Below are 21,633 nucleotides of genomic sequence, written 5' to 3' on the forward strand. Positions count from 1 at the left end.
TACCCCTCGGGGCCTCCCTTCTCCTGGTGGTGGAAGTGTCCACGCGTGTGGTAGTCTAGTGTGCCGAGCTGTTTTCTACCTTTTTGTAGTCTTTCTTAAAACACAATAAATTCCGCTGTGATATTTGCCTACTGCTGACTTGCCGGGCCTTGGTGGGAACCTTGGGGCTGGGGGCTCCAGCTGGGCCCCGAGCACCTGAGTGGCAGGCAGTAAAGGGAACTCAGTGAGGTTCAGAAATAAAACATTTATTATGTGAAGAGGAACAACAGGGCCGGGAAGGGGAGGTGTGATGGCCACGAGGTTCACCACCTCAGGTCGGGGGAGAGGCTGGGGGTGGACAGGGCAGGGGCATGGGATCCATCTGGCCTCCCTGGGGTGTGGGTAGGGGGGCAACTTCCACACCTGTAGCCGAGAAAAGGGGCAAACTCGTGAGGAACGAGGGCCCACGCCCAGCTTAGGGTGAAGGCGGGCGCTCAAGGCTGGTGGGGCAGGGGGCTCCCTCCCTCTGCCCCTTTCCAACTTAAATAGGCATAAATAAGAAGCGTCCAGACTCTCAGGCCACCAGGGGCTGCCCCGCCCAGCCCCCTTCCCGCAGCCTAACACTAGTGCCGGTCATCGGTCGGTCGGCAGAGGCTGCCGGGAAGGCGGCCAGCTCCCAGGCCGCGGAGGTAGTTGGAGTCAGTGTCCAGGGCGGCCGGGCCCTCACAGCACAATCCACGTGTATCGCTCACTGTCTGCCAGAACCTTCAGTGAGCACCCTGCAGGGAAGGGTGGGGACAAAGCCTTGGAACCTTGGCCTGCCCAGACTGTAGGAGAGGCCTCTTTCCCTGACTTGATATGGGCCCAAAAGGTTCTGGAAAGCAGGCACCCTGCAAAGTTATGTCTGCCTCCTGCCTGCAGCCTTTCAATGTCTGTTGAATGACTGAATGACTGGCCGGGGGCCCCCAGGTGCCACACCTGAGCTGGCCCCCTGGCCTTGGCCTGGGCTGCCCTCCCTTCACCCAATGCCACGGTGTCCACTAGCTCAGCCAATGTGCTCCTCCATTCAGCAACACTTAGGGATTAGTGCGTGCTCTGGGCCTGGCCTGGCCCCAGGATAAGGACCTCAGTTCTGGACTGTCGTCAGGTCACAGGGCCCACCTTTGTGCAGCGCCTCGTTGGTCATCCTGTTGACATAACGGCCGCTGCTCTCGGGCACCAGCCACTTCATGACCATGTCCACGCAGCTCTTGCGGTATGAGCTCCAGACGCTGCCGCTGAGGGAGAGGGGGTGAGCAGTTCTCCTCACCCTGGCCCAACCCACCCCCAGCCCTGGCCCCCGGCCCTGCCTCACCTGGTCTGCCCTTTGACCTCAGTGAGGTCGCCCACGCTGACTGTCACAAAGATGCCCGTGTTGAGGTCCCATGCCACCTTGAGGCTGGTGTGATAGGTCTTTGGTCTACAGCGGGGAGGGATGGTGAGCAGAGGAGAAAGAGTGGGACCACAGGGTCCTTGAGCTTGAACCCAGGCTACCCAGAGGGGCCTTTATCTTTGAAGCAGTAATGAGCGGCCAGTCCAAGTTTTGGTGGGTAGGGGGAATCTTCCCACATCCCCCCTTCCCCCCACTGAGAGGTCTTGAGTGCAGGACCCCGCTGGGCAAGGGTGAGGGTGGGGTCCCTGCCCACTCACCGGAGCTGGCCCTCCTCAGTGGGGGACGGGAACGCCAGGAGCAGCAGGCCAATGTTAATGAGGACCTGGTTGGTTTCTGGGCAGACCTAGGGGGTGGGATGTGGATGGTGACACACACTGAGAGTGCTGCCCAGAGCTGGGAGGCCCTGGGCCTGCCCTGCCCGACACCTGGGCCCACCTCCAGGATGACAATATCGTAGTCGCTGAAGGAACAGAACTGGTGACCCCAAGTGGCATCATGGCGGATGACCTCGTTGATGACATACTCGAAGTCCAGTGTGAGCTGCTCCACTGTCAGGTACTGACCCTGTGGACAGTGGGCAGAGAGGGAGGGGGAGGATTGCGCCAACTGCCATCCCAGCAGGTCCCCCTGGAGCTGCCCCTGGGCCTGCCCGCTGCCAGCACCAACCTGGACGGCAGCCTGCTCCCGCATGGGCCGTAGGTTGCGGCCGCGGAGATCAGTCACCACGAAGGGCAGGGAGATCTTGTCATCCTCCAACTCTGAGGGGGCAGGATGTGGGGGTAGGGATGGCGGTAGGAGGCCTAGAGGCCCCTCCAGGCCAGCCTCCCACGCCTGGGACCCCACCAGGTGGGCTCCCCGCTCACCATCCTCTGGCTCCGTCCCCTCACCGGACCCCAACACATAATACAGCTTGGTGTAGTTGACGTATCCAGGCTCGGAAGCGGGCACCTCTGCTGCAAGGGGGCTGTCCCGGGGCACCGCCTCCCCACCTGGGGCCAGGGGCTCAGAGGGCAGGCGGCAGCGGCTGCTAGAGGGCCCCGGGCAGGGGGGTGGCCGGACTTCCTCCGAGGCCCCACCCTTGGCCTCTTTGGCCCTGCGGAAGATGTCAGCCACAAACTCCTTGGCTTTGGCGATGGCAGGCGAGTGCTCGGGGGCCCCAGAGGGCCGGGCTGGGGCCGCTTCGGGGCAGAGGGTGGGGAGGACAGGGGGCAGCTCTGGGCTCTGGGGCCCAGGGGGGCTGGGAGGGGCCGGGGGGTAGGTGGTGTGGTCGTACAGGATTTGGCAGAAGCTGCTATCACCTGGAACATAAAAATAAAGTGATGGATGTGGGAAAGGGGTCAATAGATGAGTTCAAGTCCAGAATGCTCTTCCGATCTCCCTCATTATGCTGGAGGGTTCTTAGAAATCCACCATGAGGAGACCCCTCTAGAAGATGTACATATTCTGAGGTCAGTCTGAAACACCCAAAAGGGAAAAAGGACTTTTACACACACACACACACACAATCATGTTCATTCAAACCTTCCTCTTGAGCATCTGCTGTATGCCACACACTGAGGACTGAGGAGTGAAGACAGACAAAAATCCCTGCGCTTGGTAAGCTGACATGTCATCATCATACCAGATAAAAGCCACTTAAGTTTGACAGTTTACTACACAGCCCTCTGTCCTTCCCAACGCGAGCCAGACCAGCACAGGCACAGACTGCCCGAATCCCAGGCCTCTATGACCCCATCTGACTGGGAGGCAGATTCCCCTCTGGGGAATGTCAGTGTGGAGAACCCAGTGCATTCACGAGCAGCAGCATGGCCAGGCCCTGGGCTCTGCCTGCCCTGCTTCATTTAGGCCCCCCTCAAGCAACCCTTGGAGAGGGGAACTGTCCTCCCAGTTCAGACTCGGGACTGAGGCTCAGAGAAACTTGTCCAAGGTCGCACTGAGAGATAATACAAGTCTGCCAACGAACTCCTGTCTGCCAGAGTGGTGGCGCTTCTTCCGGAGGGGAGGGGGAGTGAGTGGAAAATGTTCAAGTCAAAACTCCCCCTCTGTGTGAATACCCTCCTAGGGTGAGATGAGTGTTAACCACTGATGACAATGCCCCTCACCTGGGCTGTGTGCACACGGGCTGAACCCTGTCCCATGTGGTCCTTCCTAACGGGGCAGGGGGTGGCGGCCCCATCCAGGCCTGGCTTGTTGGGGGCTCACGGCTTGGCAAGAAGCAGGGCCTCGCCCATGCCAGCACAGGTGGCCAGGGCAGGGGTGGGAGCCCCCTGGACACGCCTGAGGACAAAGCACCCTGCCCCTTGCTGGTCCGTGGGCTTAGTTATATACATAGAATCCTCTTTTCATGTCCATTACCCTCCCACACCCCTAGGGACAACCATTTTAAATGTAGTTAGTGGGCATCTTTTCTTTTTTTTTTTTTTTTTTTGGCTGCACCGCGCAGCTTGCAGGATCTTGGTTCCCCGACCAGGGACTGAACCCGGGCCCTAAGTGAAAGCACAGAGTCCTAACCACTGGACTACCAGGGAATTCGCAGTGGGCATCTTTATTTGACTGCATTCTGGCAAAATTGGAACACGTCTTAAATTTAAATATAACTGGTATCAGTATCAGGTGGCAGATCTTCTTGTGTTTCTTCTGCACTTGAACATGTCTTTAAGGTACACTCTCCACAGATGTGCACGTTGGGGCTCTCCCTGCTGACCCAAGGGAAGCGCCCACCCTGTCCTACCTCCCCAAACCCCAGTGATGGACACCAGGCAGCCCCTGGCTCCTGCCACCAAACACTCAGACAGGTCTGGGTGCAGCGCTGCTGGGCCACAGGCACGTCTGTTGCCATAAGGCCCTGGGAGAGCGGGAGAGCCCCCAGGGCCCCACGCTGCCACCAGCCAGTGGCATTATCCAGCCTTTTAACATCTGCCACTCTGCTGGGGGACATCACCTGATTTTCACTGGCATTTCTGCGATCATCAAAGATGTAAGAAGGCCATCTGTCCACTAACCACTCCCTGAAATTTTAAATCAACATTTCTCTTTTTGCGGAGAAGAACGCACTATACTGTCCAGCATGGTAGCCACTGACCGCACGTGACTACTTGAACTTAACATGACTAAAACTAAATTGAACAACTCAGTTCCTTGGGCACATGAGCCACGGTCAAGTGGCTACTGGTGGCAGCTATAGCAGATACAGCAGATCTGGAACATCCCAGCCCTGTGGAAAGTTCTCCTGGACAGCGCTGGGGTGGGGAGTGGCTGGGTTTGGATGCCACATTCCCACTTCCTGGCTGTGTGACCTTGGATGAGGGACTTCACCTCCCCAGGGCCCTGGTCTCCTCATCTGTGATGCGGCGTAGTGACAGCACCGAGCTCGCAGGGCCGCTTGGCCAAGTCATTAGGTCACAGGGCCCCAAGGCTGACAGCGCACGCGCAAAGGGCCTGTCCTCAGACCTGGGGGCCTACCTGCCGAGTGGACCGAGACGGCGCAGGCCACCAGGGAGTAGCTGGTGTTGAGCAGCACCACCTGGTCCTTCTTGAGCTGGAAGGCGGGCTGGAAAGTGGGGAAGGGGTAGACCACCTGGTACTTGGTGTGCAGCATGAAGCCATGCCGCAGGCACTGCGCGCTCGGGTCACCTGCAGCAACACAGGCCACGCAGGCTCAGCTGTGGCCCCAGGGCGGGGAAACAGGCAGCCTGCGCCCCAGGCCCCGGCCCCTCACCTGGGTGGGCGCGGCTGGCGTCCCGGCAGGCAGCACAGCGTCCTGGCGGCGGCACGGCCACGGTGCTGATGTAGATGTCCCGGTGGTTCTCGTCGCTCATCATCATCATGTTCATGAGCATGCCGTTGGCTGAGCGAGTGCTGGGGGCCAGCACAGCCTCAGAGCCTGGCCCAGGCGCCCGCCCCACCCACCCCTGACCACCCTATCCCTAAGTCTCACTTGAAGCCGAAGACAATGACCTTCGAGGCGTCACTGGGCCACTCGCACACGGTCAGGTACAGGTCACTGTAGATCTCCTCATCCTGGAAGAGCCGTACCTGCCGGACCTGAGAGGCATGTTTGGGTCGGGGGTCCGAGCGGGCCCAAGGCCCACCCGAGGCTGCACCAGCCAGCAGTACCGGGCCAGGGAGCCCCAAACAGCCCCCACCAGCACCCTCTGCCTTCCTGAGGACAGGCTGAGGAGACTCACAAGCATTTCCCCTCACAAGTGGGGGACACAGGGAGGCCGGGCCCAGGATAGGACACGGCCAAGGAGAGCCCTGCCCCAGCAGAGGGGGCTCAGCCAGACACATCGGTTCCAAGCTCAACCCACCCTGAAACCTGTTCTCCTCTCTGAGCTCATGTGTAAACTGGGGTTAATGGCACTCACCTCCTGGGGTGGAGCATTTGAGGAGTCGAGGTCAGGGCTAAATTGGGTGTGGCAGCCTGCCGGGTCCTAACAAAGCTAATGGGCCCCTCCTGGCTTGAGCCCTCAAACCATATGAAATGGCTGCCGTTTACCCATTTTCAACTCTAAAAATGGCGATTTCCTACACTTCGACCTAACACTTGGAGTCTCAGCAATGGCCCCATGAGTACGCTGTTCTCATTTGCGGACATGAAACCCGAGGCTCAGAGGGGTGCCGTGACCGGTGGGAGCCGTGCTGTTGGAAGGGACGCCCAGCGCCAGGCCTGGCCCTACCAGCCTGAGCTTGCTGTGGACGTTGAACTCCCACCAGTACAGGTGGTAGATGTAGAAAGAGAAGTCGTCGTCCCCGCTGCTGCTGGTGTAGGAGAGAACATAACGGCCGCACTTGGAAAAGCCCAGGAAGATGTGTCTGTGTGGATGGGGGGAGGGGCAGAGTGACCAGGTCAGGGCCAGCCTGACGCCCCACCCAGCCACCCCCCTGCCTGGCCCCAGCCTCACCCTGCATAGAGAAAGTCTTCGTCCACAATGTTCTTGAGAGAGACGCAGACCCTGGGTGGCAGCTTCCGGAAGAGGCGAGGAGAGAGCTGCCCACTGATCTGAGGAAGGGGCAGCCAGGGCTCTTGAGGCGCCACGTGGCGGAAACAGCCTGCAGCCCCCCAGTCCCCTCACCCAAGGCCGAGCAGCACCTTCGGGGTCCAGCCCAGCCATGCAGGCCTACTCCCTGACAACCATAACGGTCCAGGGAGGTCCAAACTCTGGAAGGTGCAAACGGCGTGAGCCTGACTCTCCACCAGGGACCCGAGCCATCCTCCCACCTCCATAGCCTCAGGGTTCCTCTTGCCTAAGCCCCCAACCTTTGAGGACTAGGACTGGCATCACCGCCCCCAGTCACCCCTGGCCCACACTGGGCCACGGAGCTGCCTTCCTGAAGGCTGCCTCACTGCACAGTGAGCTGTGGGCCTCGAGAACCGCTAAGGAGCCTGGAATGGGGGCTTGACCAACTACACTCACCTGTTCCCGACCCACTAGCCCATACACGGGGCGCACAGGACCCTCGGGGGCCAGCTGAGGCAGACAGAAGGGTAAACCTGACCAGTGACCTTCCAACTCCTGCCCAATTCCCCCTTCCAACAGACTCCCTCATCCCAAAAACTTCACCAAGGACGGATTTGCGGGGCCAGGCAGGCACAAGTTGGGCACTGGGGGATCAGAGCACCTTGGACCCTGCTATCCAGTCTAATGGGGGAGATACAACCCAGCCCTCAAGGAGATCCCAGGGTGGAACAGCCCTGTCAGCGAGGCCCAGGCTGCTGGGGAGACACAATCCCTGTCCAGGGAGCTTCCAAGCTAAGGGCGGAGCCACAGCCCAACCCAGGAGCAGTCAAGCTGAGGGTGGAGACTGTCCCTGCCCAAAGAACTCCAGTCAAAAGGAGAAGCCACAGCCCTGCGCTCACAGAGTTCCCAGCCTAATGGACAAGGCACACTACTCCCAATCCATGGAGACACAGACCTGCCCCAGTTGCTGCTGACCTGACAGCAGACTGTCCGCCCTCCCGGAGCTCCCAAACTGATGGGGGAAAGATCCCAGCACACTGAGAGTTTACAGTATCATGGGGAGACAGAGCCCTGCTCAGGTAGCTGAAGATCAGGCCTTCTCCAGGGAGCTCCCTCCCATTCAATGCGGGAGGCAGACGCAGCTACAGGAACTCCCAGCTCCCCTGTGGTCAGAGCTGGACAGAGAGGAACCCCAGGCGGAGGAATCCCAAAGCCGGTAGCAAGGGCTCTGCCAAGGGGGCGGTAAGGCTCCATAACGGAAGGGCCGTGGGAGCAGGGTTTTGAAAAATGAGTCTGACCCTGGATCGCCCCCTTCCTCCTTACTCCCCCAGCGGCCTCTAAGGCCCCCTCCATCCAAGCCCCCTTCACGGGGCCCCGCCCCCAGCCCCATCCCCGGGACCCCGCCCCCAACCCCCTTCATCCAAGCTCCCGCAGCAGCCCCCCCAATCCAAGCCGTCTCCCCGGGGCCCCGCCCAACCCCTTTCCTCCGAGCCCCCCTCCCCCGGGGCTCCGCCCCCAACCCCTCACCCCGCGAACGCCCTCCCTCCCTCCGCCTCCCTCGTCCCTCCTCCCCACCCTTCGACGCGCTCCTCCCAGACTCCAGGCCTCACCTTGACCCGCTCCAGCTGCTTGAGGACGTGCTCCCGCCGCCGCCCCGTTGCCCGCTTCCCCCCGGCGCCCCCAGGGCCGCCGCCGCCGCTCCCGGCCCCGCTGTTCCGCTCCGATTTCGAGCTGGGCGCCATTTTCACCCCCTCCCTCCACTTCCGGAGCAACCGGCCTCTTAGCCCCACCCCCTCCGCCTCTTCATTGGCCCTTTCTCGGCACTGCCGCCCGCGGGTTGGGTGAAAGCCCTCACTCAAGGCCTTTGCCCGCTACGCCTGTCCATCACAGCCACCTCGGCCCTTGATTGGTAGAGACGGTACAGTCCCCGCGGCCTGTCGCCGTATTCCCGCCTTCCCGCAAGGACGCCCCCGTCAGAGGCCCCATTTGCGCTCCTCGCCGAGATGACTTTGACTCAATAGGCAGAGGCGCCCATCAGTCCCCACGGCGTCACGCCCCCTTGTGGCTGGTGGGTTTCCATGGAGACCCAGGTGGTCCAGGCCTGTGGGCGGGGCGATGGGAGCCTGTGGTCCAGAAGGACCAGAATTCCCAGCCCAGGGATCTCCGCGCCCCGTCCGGGTGCGCGGAGGCCTGGCGAGCATCCCGGGGCCACCGGGCCGGGCCGAAGGAAGGGATTAGCAAAATAAAAGGAAGAAATTCGATTAAAACATCTTTCAGATGGTCTGGGGGCGGCCTGACTGGATGATGATGATGGTAATAATGACAACATTAATCACTTGTATATCACTTTACACTTGCCAGAAGCAGTTCTGAGCTTACGGTTCTATGTAGTAGGTCGCTGTTATGCCCCTTTTATAGATGATAGTAATAACAATTGTTTAATGTCTGTTATGAGTATCATCTTCCTGTGCTTTTAGCTCATTTAACTTTCAAAACCGTTTTGGAGATGGGTCCTTTTATTATCTTCATTTTACACATGATGAAACTGAGCCTTACAGTGTAGCGTTCCTGAATGGTACATATATACCCCAGATGCAAACTGTTACTATAATTAGAGAAGAATCAAATGGATCTGGCTCTCATATTCTTCCAAGCCTCTCACATTCATTTATTCAACAAATACTTATTGAGCACCTACTATGTTCTAAGCGCTGGGGATACAGCAGTAAAAAAGACAGATAATAAACAAGGAAATTAATTTATGTTATCTAATTCCAGCTAGGATTAGAGAGGAAGGAAGAAGGCTGCTTAAACAGGGTAGTTAGTGAGGGGCCCTGTGAAGGTGAGGAGGAGGAATATTCCAGCAAAAACAAAGGTTTCAGGGTGTCAAGATTGAGAGACCATAAAGAGACCAGTTGGGCCAGAACAGGAATGAGCAAGAAAGAAAGTAAGAAAGGAAAACAGACAAGGACCAGGAAGCAGGTAGGGAGTGTATGAGGCTTGTAGGTAAGAAAGACACCTGGATTTCACTCTTAAGGAAGAGGGAAGGCATAAAAGGAAGTCTCTGGAAGGTTTTTAATAGAAGATGATGGAATCTGAGATGAACTTTAAAAGATCATTGTGATCCAAAGAATTAAATACCCATGAGTCCATACTGGTATAAATAAATGATTGAATAAATAATTGGGGAGGGAAGGCACCAATCTTCCTTATAGAAGATGAGGGAATAATAATAAAAGTAGGGGACATCCCTGGTGGTCCAGTGGTTAAGAATCTGCCTTCCAATGCAGTGGACACAGGTTCGACCCCTCTTGGGGGAACTAAGATCCCACATGCCATGGGGCAACTAAGCCTGCCCGCTCTAGAGCCCATGCGCCACAACTAGAGAGCCCTGGCACTCTGCAACTACTGAGCCCTCGTGCTCTGCAACTATTGAACCTGCATGCTCTAGAGCCTGTGCACCACAACTAGAGAGAAGCCTGCGCACCACAACGAAGAGCCTGCGTTCCATAATGAAAGATCCTGCATGCTGCAACGAAGACCCCGCAACTAAGACCTGATGCAGAGAAATAAATAAACAAACAAATAAATAAAAATAATAAAGGTAGAAGGAATGAGGGAGGGAAATAGAAAATCATCATCACACAATTACCACAGTAATCATTGCAGCAAGCAAGATCTACCAATGGATGCTAAAATTCATGGATGAAACTTGAAGGAGAAATAGGACTTTTGCCTACCCTAAAGGTATCTCTCCTAAAATATTTATTCAGTACTGGCAGTTTTTAAATATATGTCCACAAATTATTTGCTGTGCCTCCCTCCAGGAGGTGGAGCTTAATTCCCCTCGTTGGGTGTAGGCTGGATTTAGTGACTCACTTATAAGGAAGAAAGAATGGAAAGGGGACACTGGCACTGAAGTAACCTGGCACTGAAGAACCTGGCAGATACCACCTCAATCAAGTGATCAAGTTTACCATCAATAGTGATAAGTCATGGGCTCTTGATGTGATGTGATGACACTCGCACCTCTCTGGCATTGTCTCCAAAACCCATAACCTCCATCTAATGAGGAAACATCAAGTGATTGTCCCAAATGGAGGAACAGGACATTCTACAAAAGTCCTGACCAGTATACTTCAAAAGTGTTAAGGTCATGAGAAAGCATGACCAAGAAACTGGCACAGTTTAGAGGAGTCTAAGAAGACATGATAACCAAATGAAATTTGATGTCCTAGATGGGATCCTGAACCAAAAAAGGACATCAGGGCTTCCCTGCTGGTGCAGTGGTTGAGAGTCCGCCTGCCGATGCAGGGGACGCGGGTTCGTGCCCCAGTCTGGGAGGATCCCACATGCCGTGGAGCGGCTGGGCCCGTGAGCCATGGCCGCTGAGCCTGCGCGTCTGGAGCCTGTGCTCCGCAACAGGAGAGGCCACAACAGTGAGTGGCCCGCGTACCGCAAAAAAAAAAAAAAAAAAAAAAAAAAAAAAAAGGACATCAGAGTGTCCTTTTTTGGGGAAATTCATATTAAACCTGCAGTTTAGTGAATAGTATTATACCAATAATGGTTAATCTCTTAGTTGTGACAAATGTGCCATGGCTAGGCAAGATGTTAACATTTGGGGCACTTGGGTGAAGGGTAGACAAGAATTCTTTGTACAAATTATCTGCAATTATCTTAGTCTGTTCGAGTTGCTATAACAAAAATACTATAGACTGGGTAGATTTACAACAAACATTTATTTCTCACAGTTCTGGAGGCTGAGAAGTCCAAGATCAAGGCACTGGCAAATCTGGTGTCTGGTGAGAGTCCACTTCCTGGATTGTAGACAGTGCCTCCTTGCTGTACCCTCATATGGCAGAGAGAGAGCGAGAGAGAGAGAGAGAGAGAGAGAGAGAGGCAGACAGAGAGCTCGAAAGCTCCCTTATAAGGGCACTGATTCCATTCATAAAGGCTCCACCTGCCTAACCTAATTATCTCGCAAAGGCCCCAACTCCTAATACCATCAAATTGTGGGGGGGTTAGGGCTTCAACATTTGAATTTCAGGGGGACACAAGCACAGTCCATAGCACAGACCTGTAAATCAAAAAATTCTTCAAAATAAAATGTTTTTTAAAGAGTTTAAAAGTTTTTAAAGGGGGAAAGGTCATTATGGCTGTGATGGTGTCTTGAATTCAGATGGTAGTAGCAGAAAGAGAAAAGTGGTCATATGCAGAGATGAGGGGCGATGCTCATGGATTGGATATTGGGGTGGAGGCGAGAAGGGAGTTAAGTCAGTGACTTCCTTAAGCAAGATGAAGGAAACCAGACAGGGAGTCCCCCTCATCCCCTTTCCAGAGCCCCACCTGCCCCAATGGAAGAGACCTTGTATCCGTTATCCATTGTTGTATAATAAACGACACCAAAAACAGTGGTATAAAATTACAATAATCATTTAGTATTATTATCTCTCAGTCCTAAGTGTTGGTGGAGCTCAGCTGGGCAGTTCTCACTTGAGGTCGCTCATGCAGTCAGATGGTACCTGGGGCTGGAGTCACCTTGAAGGCTTTCTCATGCCTCATGCTGTCTGTCAGCAAATGCTGTCTGTCAGCCAGAACAGAGCAGAGTGGTCTGTCCAAGTGTCTTGGGCTTCCTCACAGCATGGTGGAGGGGTCCCAAGGGCAAGTCCTATGAGAGAGAACTAGAAGCAATCTGTATCACCTTTCATGATCTAGGCTCAGAAGTGGCATTGTATAACATCTACCAAACTCTATTGATTGCATTAGTCACAAAGTTTCACCCAGATTCAAGGGGATGGGACATAGAATCCACCTCTTAATGGGGGAATGGAAGGACATATTGTAAGAAAATCATGCGGCCCCAAAATTTAAATAACTATGCAGTAAAGGTGGGTTTTTGTTTGTTTGTTTGTTTTGTTTTTTTTTGCGGTACACGGGCCTCTCACTGTTGTGGCCTCTCCCGTTGCAGAGCACAGGCTCTGGACGCACAGGCTCAGCGGCCGTGGCTCACGGGCCCAGCCGCTCCGCGGCATGTGGGATCTTCCCAGACCAGGGCACAAACCCGCGTCCCCTGCATCGGCAGACTGACTCTCAACCACTGTGCCACCAGGGAAGCCCTAAAGTTTTAATATATTTTTTTAAAAGCACATGGCATTTGAGTTATTGTTACGGCCACCTTTGGAAATTAAAATCCGCCAAAGTCATCTTATCAAATGTTGATAAATGTGAATTATCAAATATTGAATATACAAAATAATAATTTTAAATACATGTATATGCCTTGTATAAGAATAAAAATTTTACCAATATCCTTGAAGATTCCATTATCTTTATTCCTCCTCAAGGTTACAATATTCTGGAATTTTGTTCTATCATTCTCATATGTTTATATCCCTAAATAATATATTATTTGTTTTGCCTGTTTTGTACTTTTATATAAATGGATTCATAATGGTGGGGGTCTCCTATGACTTGCTCTTTTCACTCGACAATATGCTCTTATGATTCATCCATCTTGTGAGTAGTTGGGGATGCATTTATTTTCACTACCATATAGTGAATGCCCCATGATTTATTTATTCATAGTCCTGCTGGTGGAAAGTGCAGCTATTTCCAGTTTGAGGGCTATCATGATCAGTGCTTCTATGAGCCTTTTTGTACATAGGGTTCCCAGGGAACCTGTGCAAGACTTTATCTGAGGCGCATACATTGGAGTGGAGTTGCTGGTATGTGTCAAATTGTTTCTCCAAAGTGATTGTGCCAATCTACACCTGTAGCAACAATGTATGAGCATTCCAGTTGCTCTACATCTGCAGCAACGCTTGACATAGTCAGACTTCTTCAGACGTGTCCTTTACCAGGTCAGAAACACAGCACTGATGTCTCATTCATCCCTGCTGGGAGTATCCCAATCAAGAAAGGTATCCGTATTCTAGTTATAAAAAGGTGTGACCTCCCTTAGGAAGCCTCCTCCCCCAAGCTTGGTGCCCTCTCTGTGTTTCCTTCTCCCATCATGGCATTGTTACTGCTTCCATGGACTTGTGGTTGACACACATTTAAGATATGTAGATTCTGTATGTGTAGAACCTACAGAAAAACATGGTAGCTTCTGAGGAGGGGTCCACCTGCTGGGGTGGTGGCAAGCATGGGATCAGAAGAAGGATACAAGATGCCCTCATGAAGCCACTATTAATTACTGTGGCCAAACCTGTATGCAAACTAATACAATATGTACATAACATTTCTTTTTAATAAATATACACAATTTGTATACATATTGTATATAGTATATACACATTTCATATACATTTTGTATTCCAGTGTACTTAAGTTTTTTATATATACATATATAAATACATTCGTTTCATTGTATTTGTTTTTTTTTTTAACTTTCTGGCCACACCATGCAGTATGTGGGATCTTAGTTCCCCAACCAGGGATCAAACCCGTACCCCCTGCACTGGAAGTGCAGAGTCTTAACCACCGGACTGTCAGGGAGGTCTGTACTTAAATTGTATGTGTATGTGTATACATATATATTACACACATATTTGTAACAAGTACAATTTATTAAAGAAACCACCACTTAAGCTTGCCTATTTGTAGTAAAAAAAAAATTTATCACATTTAAAAATTGTGGTAAAATGTATATAACATAAAATTTACCATCTTACGGCTTCCCTGGTGGCGCAGTGGTTGAGAGTCTGCCTGCCGATGCAGGGTACACGGGTTCATGCCCCGGTCCGGGAAGATCCCACATGCGGCGGAGCGGCTGGGCCCGTGAGCCATGGCCGCTGAGCCTGCGCGTCTGGAGCCTGTTGCTCCGCAACGGGAGAAGCCCCAACAGTGAGAGGCCCGCGTACCGCAAAAAAAAAAAAAAATTACCATCTTAGCCATTTTTAGATGTACAATTCAGTGGCATTAAGTAAATTCATATCATTGTGCAACCATCACTACCTCCACCTCGAGAACTTTTTCATCACTCCAAACAGTACCTCTGGCCTTACTAAACATCTCTTCCCATTCCCCCTTCCTCAGCCCCTGGCCACCACTGTTCTACTTTCTGTCTCTATGAATTTGAAACTCTAAGGACCTCAAATGAGTGGAATCATATAGTATTTGTTCTTTTGTGACTGGCTTATTTCACTTAACATAATGTCCTCTAGTTCATCCATGTTGTAGCATGTGTCAGAATTTCCTTCCTTTTTAGGGCTGAATAATATTTCATTGTGTGAATATATCACATTTTGTTTATCCATTCAGCCACCGATGGACACTTGACTATTGTGAATAGTGGTGTTATGAACATGGTGTGCAAATATCTGTTCGATTCCCTGTTTTGGTTTTTTTGGGTGTATACCCAAAAGTGGAATTGCTGGAACATAATTTTATGTTTAATTTTTTGAGGAACTGCCATACTGTTTTCCACAGCAGCTGTACCATTTTACATTCCTCCCAGTGCTCAAGTGTTGCAATTTCTCTACAACCTCGTCAACACTTGCTATCTTCTGGTTTGTTTGTTTGATCCAAGCCAACTTAATGGGTGCAATCATTTGATTTTTAATAAGTATTATATTCACACGATTGAAAATTCAGCAGGAGGAAGACATAGAATGGGCAGTGAGCACATAAAAAGTTACTCAACATTATTAGTCATTAAGGGAAAGCAAATAAAGTCACAATGATGTACCACTACACATTCACTAAAATGGCTAAAATGAAACAGACTGACTACACTAAGTGTTGGCAAGGATGTGGAGGAACTAGGACTCTCTTAGACTGCTGGTGGGAGTGGAAAATGACACAACCACTTTGGAAGACAGTTTGGCAGTTTCTTAAAAAGTTAAATGTACACTTACCATACAATCCAGCCACTTCACTCCTACATATTTACCGAAGTTTCTAAAAGACATATGTTTGGGACTTCCCTGGTAGTCCAGTGGCTAAGACTCTGCGCTCCCAATGCAGGGGGCCCAGGTTCCATCCCTGGTCAGGGAACTAGATCCCACATGCTGCAACTAAAGATCCTGCATGCTGCAACGAAGATCCCGCGTGCTGCAACTAAGACCTGGCACAGCCAAATAAATAAATATTTTTAAAGACATATGTTTATTCAAAGACTCATATATGACTGTCCACAGCAGCCTTATTTGTATCATCCAAAAATGGGAAACAAGCCAAAAGTCCATCAACATGTGATTAAAAAAAGTTGGTCTATCCATTCACTGGATACTATCAAGTAATAGAAAAGAACGAACGATGGTACACGTAAAACTATGTTTTACGTCAATTGTATCTTAATTAAAAAAATAAAGATAATTTTAAAAAAACCACTATGGTTACATTTGACAACATGGATAAACCTTGCTACCAAATGGAAGAAGTCAGACAACAAAAAGTACACACTCTATGATTCCATTTATATTAATTTCTAGAAAATGCAACCTAATCTATGGTGACAGCAGACCAGTGGTTGCCTGGGGTGGGGAGTAAAGGGAGGGAGGGAGAGAAGGCTGACAAAGGGGCATGAAGATACTTTTGGGGGTGATGGAAATGTTCACTAAACCATGGCGATGGTTTCATCACAGGTGCATCCATGTTGAGTTTTGAAATGATGAGTTTTTTTTTTAATTGAAGTATATTTGATTTACAATGTTGTGTTAATTACTGCTGTACAGCAAAGTGATTTAGTTCTACATATATACACATTCTTTTTTAAAATATTCTTTTTTATTATAGTTTATCACAGGATATTGAATATAGTTCTCTGTGCTCTACAGGAGGACCTTGTTGCTTATCCATTCTACATAAAAGCTTCCATCTGCTAACCCCAGCCTCCATTCCATCCCTCCTCCAACCCCTCCCCCTTGGCAACCACCAGTCTGTTCTCTATGTCTGTGAGTCTGTTTGTGTTTCATAGATAGGTTCATTTGTGTCGTATTTTAGATTCCACACATAAGTGGTATCATATGGTATTTGTCTTTCTCTTTCTGACTTACTTCACTTAGTATGATAGTCTCCAGTGGCAGAAATGAGTTTTGACTCATGTATGCTTTAAATATTTTCATTTTTATTGTATGTCATCTATATCTCAATCAAATTTTTTATTCAACAGATATACAAGGATATTTGGTGGCAAGCCCCCTCTCCTCTCAGCCCTAGCCACCCAGTTCTCCCCTCAGAGACAGCCAACTTATGAAAATGTTTAGTTTATGAAAATGATCGCTATTGTTAGCCTGGCTCTGCAACTTTTTTTTTTTCTTCACGAGATTAGCTCGACTCGCACTAATCCATATAGTGGTTTGAATGGTGATCCACAAAAAGATGTGCTGACGTCCTAACCCCCAGAACATGTGAGTATGACCTTATTGGGAAAAAAAGATATACTTAAATGAAGGATTGTGAGATTATCCTGGATTAACCGGGTGTGCCCTAAATCCAATGACTGGCGTCCTTAAAAGAGACAGAAGAGGAGAAACACAGACACACACAGAGAGAGAAGAAAAGGCCACGTGGAAACTGAGGCAGAGATTTGCGTGATGCAGCTACAAACTCAGGAACAGCAAGGATTGCCAGCAACCACTAGAAACTGGAAGAGAGACAAAGTAGTCTCCGAACGGAACCAACCCTGCCAACACCTCGACTTTGGACTTCTAGCCTCCACAAGTCCAAATAAATAATTTGAAACTTCTGAAACGAATCTGTTGATGTTGTTTAAAGCCATCCAGTTTGTGGTCATGGGTTACAATGGCCACAGGAAATGAATACAATATGTGTAGAGTCCCTTGTGTGTCCTAGATCTTGCTGTCTATTATTTTAATAGGACACTTTTTTTTTTTGTCCGTTTATCTATTCCCCTCTTACGGGATTTTTTTCACTCGCTCACACAACACATGTTCATGGATCACCTGGCACTCAAGACGCACTGTTCTAGGTTTGGGGAGACATTGGTGCCCACCTCCACGCAGCTAATATTCAGGTGGGGGAGACGGCCAGTGGGCAGAAATATAAATTAGGATGTGAGAAATGCCAGGAAGAAAAATAAGGCAGGGAAGAGGAAACAGAGTCAAAAAAATTGCTTCTGATCAGGGGATTTGGTGGTGGGGGGGGGGGTCTCTGCGGAAATGAAGTTGCCAGCCTTGTGAGATGGAGAGCAAGAGAGAATTCTTATTCCAGTTAACGCGCCTGCAGGGAACGTCCCTGTGCCTACGTGTTGGGGCTGTGTAAGAAGAGATGGCTGGTCCTTGGGTGTCGCAGAGAGGGTAATATTCCTAATATTCCACTTGCTTCTCTTCGCCAGACCGGTGTCCCCCCCAGCCCCCCGTCGATTTCTCCCTTCCTTGCGGTCACGCAGGACCACGTGACTAATCCTTGCCAGTGAGACGCGAGCAGGAGGGTAGAGGGGCCCTTCAGAGTGGAAGCCCTGAAAAAGTGTTGGGGAGTCCCTCTCCTCAACTGCGCCAGGCACGCAGAGGCTGCTGTTCAAGCCAGTGCGGTCTCTGTTGGACTGGATCGCAGAGTGACTGTGGCTCCGAGGCCCCTGCTGCTGATCTATTGAGATCGCGGTGTGGGGATGACCGACTCTGATGTTAGTCACTAACTGTTGGGGTTGTTTGCTGTGTGGAATGATCTTGCCTGCCCAATATACACGTATATACATTTGACCGTTGAACAGTGTGAGGGTTTGGACGCTGACCCTCTGCATAGTCAAGAATCCGCGTATAAGTTTACAGTTGGCCCTTCAAATCCAAGTTTCCAGATCTACAGATTCAGCCCACCACGGTGTGGTACTGTAGCACAAATTTAGTGAAAAAAAATCCATGTATAAGTGGACGCATGCAGTTCAAGGAAATATATATATATATATATATATACACACACACACATATATAAAATGTGCGTGCGTATATATATAAAATATGTGTATATATAGTATATGGATATATATAATACAGTTGCTATATATATCCTTTTACATATACATGTATGTGTATCCTTTTATGTATTTATATAAAATCTATATGAATGAAAGGAGATTTATCATGAGGAATTGACTTAAGTGATCATGGAGGATGAGAAGCCCCACAAGCTGCTGTCTGGAAGCTGGGGACCCGGGAAGGCCGGTGGCATAATTCCAGTCTGAGGCTTGAGAACTAGGGGAGCCGATGGCGTACATCCCAGTCCTGGGGCAAGAGAAGACTGATGTCCCAGCTCAAGCAGGCAGGCAGGACAAGAGAAAAGGGGTGAGTTCCTCCTTCCTCCGTCTTTCATTCTGTTCGGAGCTGCTGTAGATTGGGTGATGCCCAGGCACAATGGGGTGGGTCACTGAGTTTACTGAGTCCACTGATACCCACGCTAAGCTCCTCTGGAAACATCCTCACAGATGTGCCCAGAAAGAATGTTTAATCTGGGGGGTCCCATGACCTAATGGAATGTTATCATATGATTTTATATTTGACACATTTAACCATCACCAACGAGTATGTGGCAGGTACATCTTTAGTTTTACCAGATACTTTCAGGTTCCTTTCTGACCCTCCTTCTCCATGGCCATCGCTGGCTTCTCTTCTGCCCACCCCTCAAGCGTAAGCATCCCTCGGGGGTCTCCCTTGGACTCCCTTCTGTTTTCCTTCTAGACTTTCTCCTTGGTGAATATAATCCATGCCGTGTCTCTACAGTGAGGTGAGAGGAGGGGAGGGAATTCCCTGGTGGGCCAGTGGTTAGGACTCTGCGCTTCCACTGCAGGTAGTGGGGGTTCAATCCCTAGTCAGGCACAGCCAAAAAAAAAAAGAGAAAAAAGAAAAGAAAAGAAAAGGGTGGGGGGGGAGAGAAGAAATAAAAGAGAGAGAAATGGTGGCTTAAACAAGAGAGATACCTCTTTTTCACGCCTGGTCAAAATGACTGGCGCTGGTTGTTTGGAAAAGCCTGAAATTCCAGGGGCTGCTTTGATATCTTTGAGTCTCGTAGGGCCTCAAAGGTCTAACTGTTTCCCTGCTTTTGTCAGATATGCATCCCCACCCCCAACCACCTGATTTGTTTCTCTATCAGCCAGACCAGCCTCACCCCATGTGGTCCTCGACCTAATGGGTTTCACCTCTCTGCCAGACTGAGAAATTATTCAAACAAGACAATCACATCCTCTGATGGGAACCAGAGGTCACCCCTCCCTTTTGTCACTACCAAGCCCATCTCCCACAGCCCCTGCTTCTTGGTTCAGCTGCTGAGTGTACCCCCAACCATGTGGCTCAGTGCCCTCCTCCAATTCTGGCCTGTGAATGTGACTAACTAATCATCAGATGATGTCGTCTATCCATATTAGGTGTCATGTGTTTGGCCATCTTGTACTATTTAGGGCATGTGATTCCTCTTTCACCAACGGGGTCAATAGGAGGTGATCAAAACACTGGTCAGTCCATGGGTAGCACAGCCTTCCATGGTATGTGAGACCCAGGTTCCTGCTATCTTGTTGCTCCACCATTCAAGGCCTCTAGTCCCAAGGCAATGTCATGGCCCAAAATGGCTGATGGAGTTCCAGCCATCACATCTACATTCCATCAGTAGGAAATAGAAAAGCACCCCCCTTTCCTCAAAGTTGTACATACCACTTCTGCTTACATATGGCCACATCCACCTGCAAGGGAGCCTAGGAAATGTAGTTCTTTATTCTAGACAGCCATATGCCTGTCTAAATATCAGTAATTTTATGGACTGGGTCCAGATCCTGAGGGGCTTATCAGCCAGATGAAGGCTGACTGAGGAATTTGGCTTTAGCCTGTGTCTCAAGGCTGGATGCCATCATAGGATGAGGAGGGGCAGGCCCAAGGTGTGCCTTGGGATCATTAACTGCTACTGAGTTAAGACCCCTCCTTTCCTCTTCTAATTGGGAAAAAACTACATTTCCCATCAGCTTCTTGCTCCCTCCTACATCAACCCTGCCTCTTCTTCCCACCAACCAAAATAAGACCAGATTGCTGCAGTAGCTGCTCACGGTGTTACTGCAACCCGCTGACTCCACAGTCATCCCTACTCTGAGATCAGAGCCTCAGGGAAACCAAGAGACACCAACAGCCCTTCCCCATGCAAACTTCCCCACACATACAGACACAATTCTACATGTATTTCATAAAGGTGTACTAAAGGCTGATTCTGCCAGGCTCTACGTTGGTGGACCATACTCCTTTGCTGTCCCTGCAGGACTCCCTCCTGGGCAGGGCAGGGCAGTGGAGGCCTGAGCTGGGCTGGGCAGAGCTGGGATGGGCTGGACTGGGCTGGGCACTGCAGAGTGTAGAGAAGGGAGTTTGTTGCAGGAAGATAAGGCCAGTGGGTCATTTACAAGAGTGGTGATTATGTTCCTAGCCAATCAGCACATTCCATCTCTCTGTGGCCACAGGGACTGATTCCAGATGGACATGTGACCAAAGCTAGGCCAATGACATATAACCTTGGGGCTTTCAGCAGGACTAAAGCTGGAGCTATCTTGGCACTGCACAGAGAATCCTGCCAGTAGAGCTGAGAGGTAGAGAGAGACTCCATCCTTAAGGTGTCATTTGAGTCCCTGGATCCAGCTATGCCTGAAGGACAGCCCCTCAACATTTCCATTCATGAGTTAATAAGTACCCTTGTTTGTATTCGTTAGTTTGGCTTGGGTTCTCTATCCTTTGCAACTTTAAGAGGCCTGCCAGAAACTCACACAGCTTGTTTCTCATTGCCACTTCCCTGGGGTTAGGATCAGTGCAGTAGTTCAGTAACTCTGTGGGGCTGGCCGCATTACGCTGCTAGGGAGACTAAGGGCCTTCTACACAATGTGCAAGCTAGTGGTGGTCAGTCCCACAGGGAGAGCCTGGAGTGGGCCCATTGTTCTCTCCTGGTCAAAGCTAAGACATGTCTTCTGTCCTAGCCCTGAGGGACCCCTCTCCTGAGGCCACGCAGTCCTAGGAAACGTGGTCAAATGAGTACATTTTTGGGTCCAAGTTTCCTCCTCTGTGGAAGAGGGATTAATAATACAGACACCCTCTGTCTCCATCATTCTTCCACATCTTAGTCCCTTCTTCCTTCCCACCTGATATACTTCACTTCCATCACCCCATGGCTTGACCCCCCCACCAAGCCCCCTGTAGTTGGTGCTGTCTGGGGCCTACCATGCCCCCCTCTGGCCTCACCAGCAGGCATGTAATATCTCCTTAAGGATGGAGTCTACTCTACCCAAACTTCCAGGGAATTCAGATCCCTTGGGGGCAGCTCTCAACCAGTGACTGATGGAGG

At 50.7% G+C, this 21,633-nt stretch overlaps 1 protein-coding gene across 1 annotated transcript; it reads right to left on the reverse strand.

Annotated features, from left to right (window-relative positions):
• Nucleotides 1-240: 240 nt before the first annotated feature.
• On the reverse strand, nucleotides 241-8,129 carry DCAF15 (DDB1 and CUL4 associated factor 15). The gene is made up of 13 exons (XM_082835098.1): nucleotides 7,983-8,129; nucleotides 6,316-6,413; nucleotides 6,091-6,226; nucleotides 5,349-5,455; nucleotides 5,130-5,269; nucleotides 4,874-5,044; nucleotides 2,275-2,709; nucleotides 2,078-2,169; nucleotides 1,847-1,975; nucleotides 1,669-1,754; nucleotides 1,334-1,438; nucleotides 1,141-1,256; nucleotides 241-758 (listed from the first exon to the last, which is right to left on the reverse strand). Exons 1-13 carry the CDS (start codon nucleotides 8,112-8,114, stop codon nucleotides 703-705), a joined length of 1,803 nt encoding a protein of 600 aa, XP_082691224.1. The 5' UTR covers nucleotides 8,115-8,129; the 3' UTR covers nucleotides 241-702.
• Between the last annotated feature and the right edge of the window lie 13,504 nt (nucleotides 8,130-21,633).

Source organism: Leucopleurus acutus (genome assembly GCF_964270905.1).
Source record: "Leucopleurus acutus genome assembly, chromosome: 3".
NCBI classification, from domain to species: domain Eukaryota; kingdom Metazoa; phylum Chordata; class Mammalia; order Artiodactyla; family Delphinidae; genus Leucopleurus; species Leucopleurus acutus.

What these genes read in the sequence shown, in the direction of transcription:
- DCAF15 (XM_082835098.1), bottom strand. Translation starts at nt 8,114, where the DNA reads ATGGCGCCCAGCTCGAAATCGGAGCGGAACAGCGGGGCCGGGAGCGGC. An exon ending in CGTCTCGGTCCACTCGGCAG is followed by an intron (nt 2,710 to 4,873) that starts GTAGGCCCCCAG and finishes TTTATGTTCCAG; the next exon opens with GTGATAGCAGCTTCTGCCAA. An exon ending in CAACGAGGCGCTGCACAAAG is followed by an intron (nt 759 to 1,140) that starts GTGGGCCCTGTG and finishes CCTTCCCTGCAG; the next exon opens with GGTGCTCACTGAAGGTTCTG.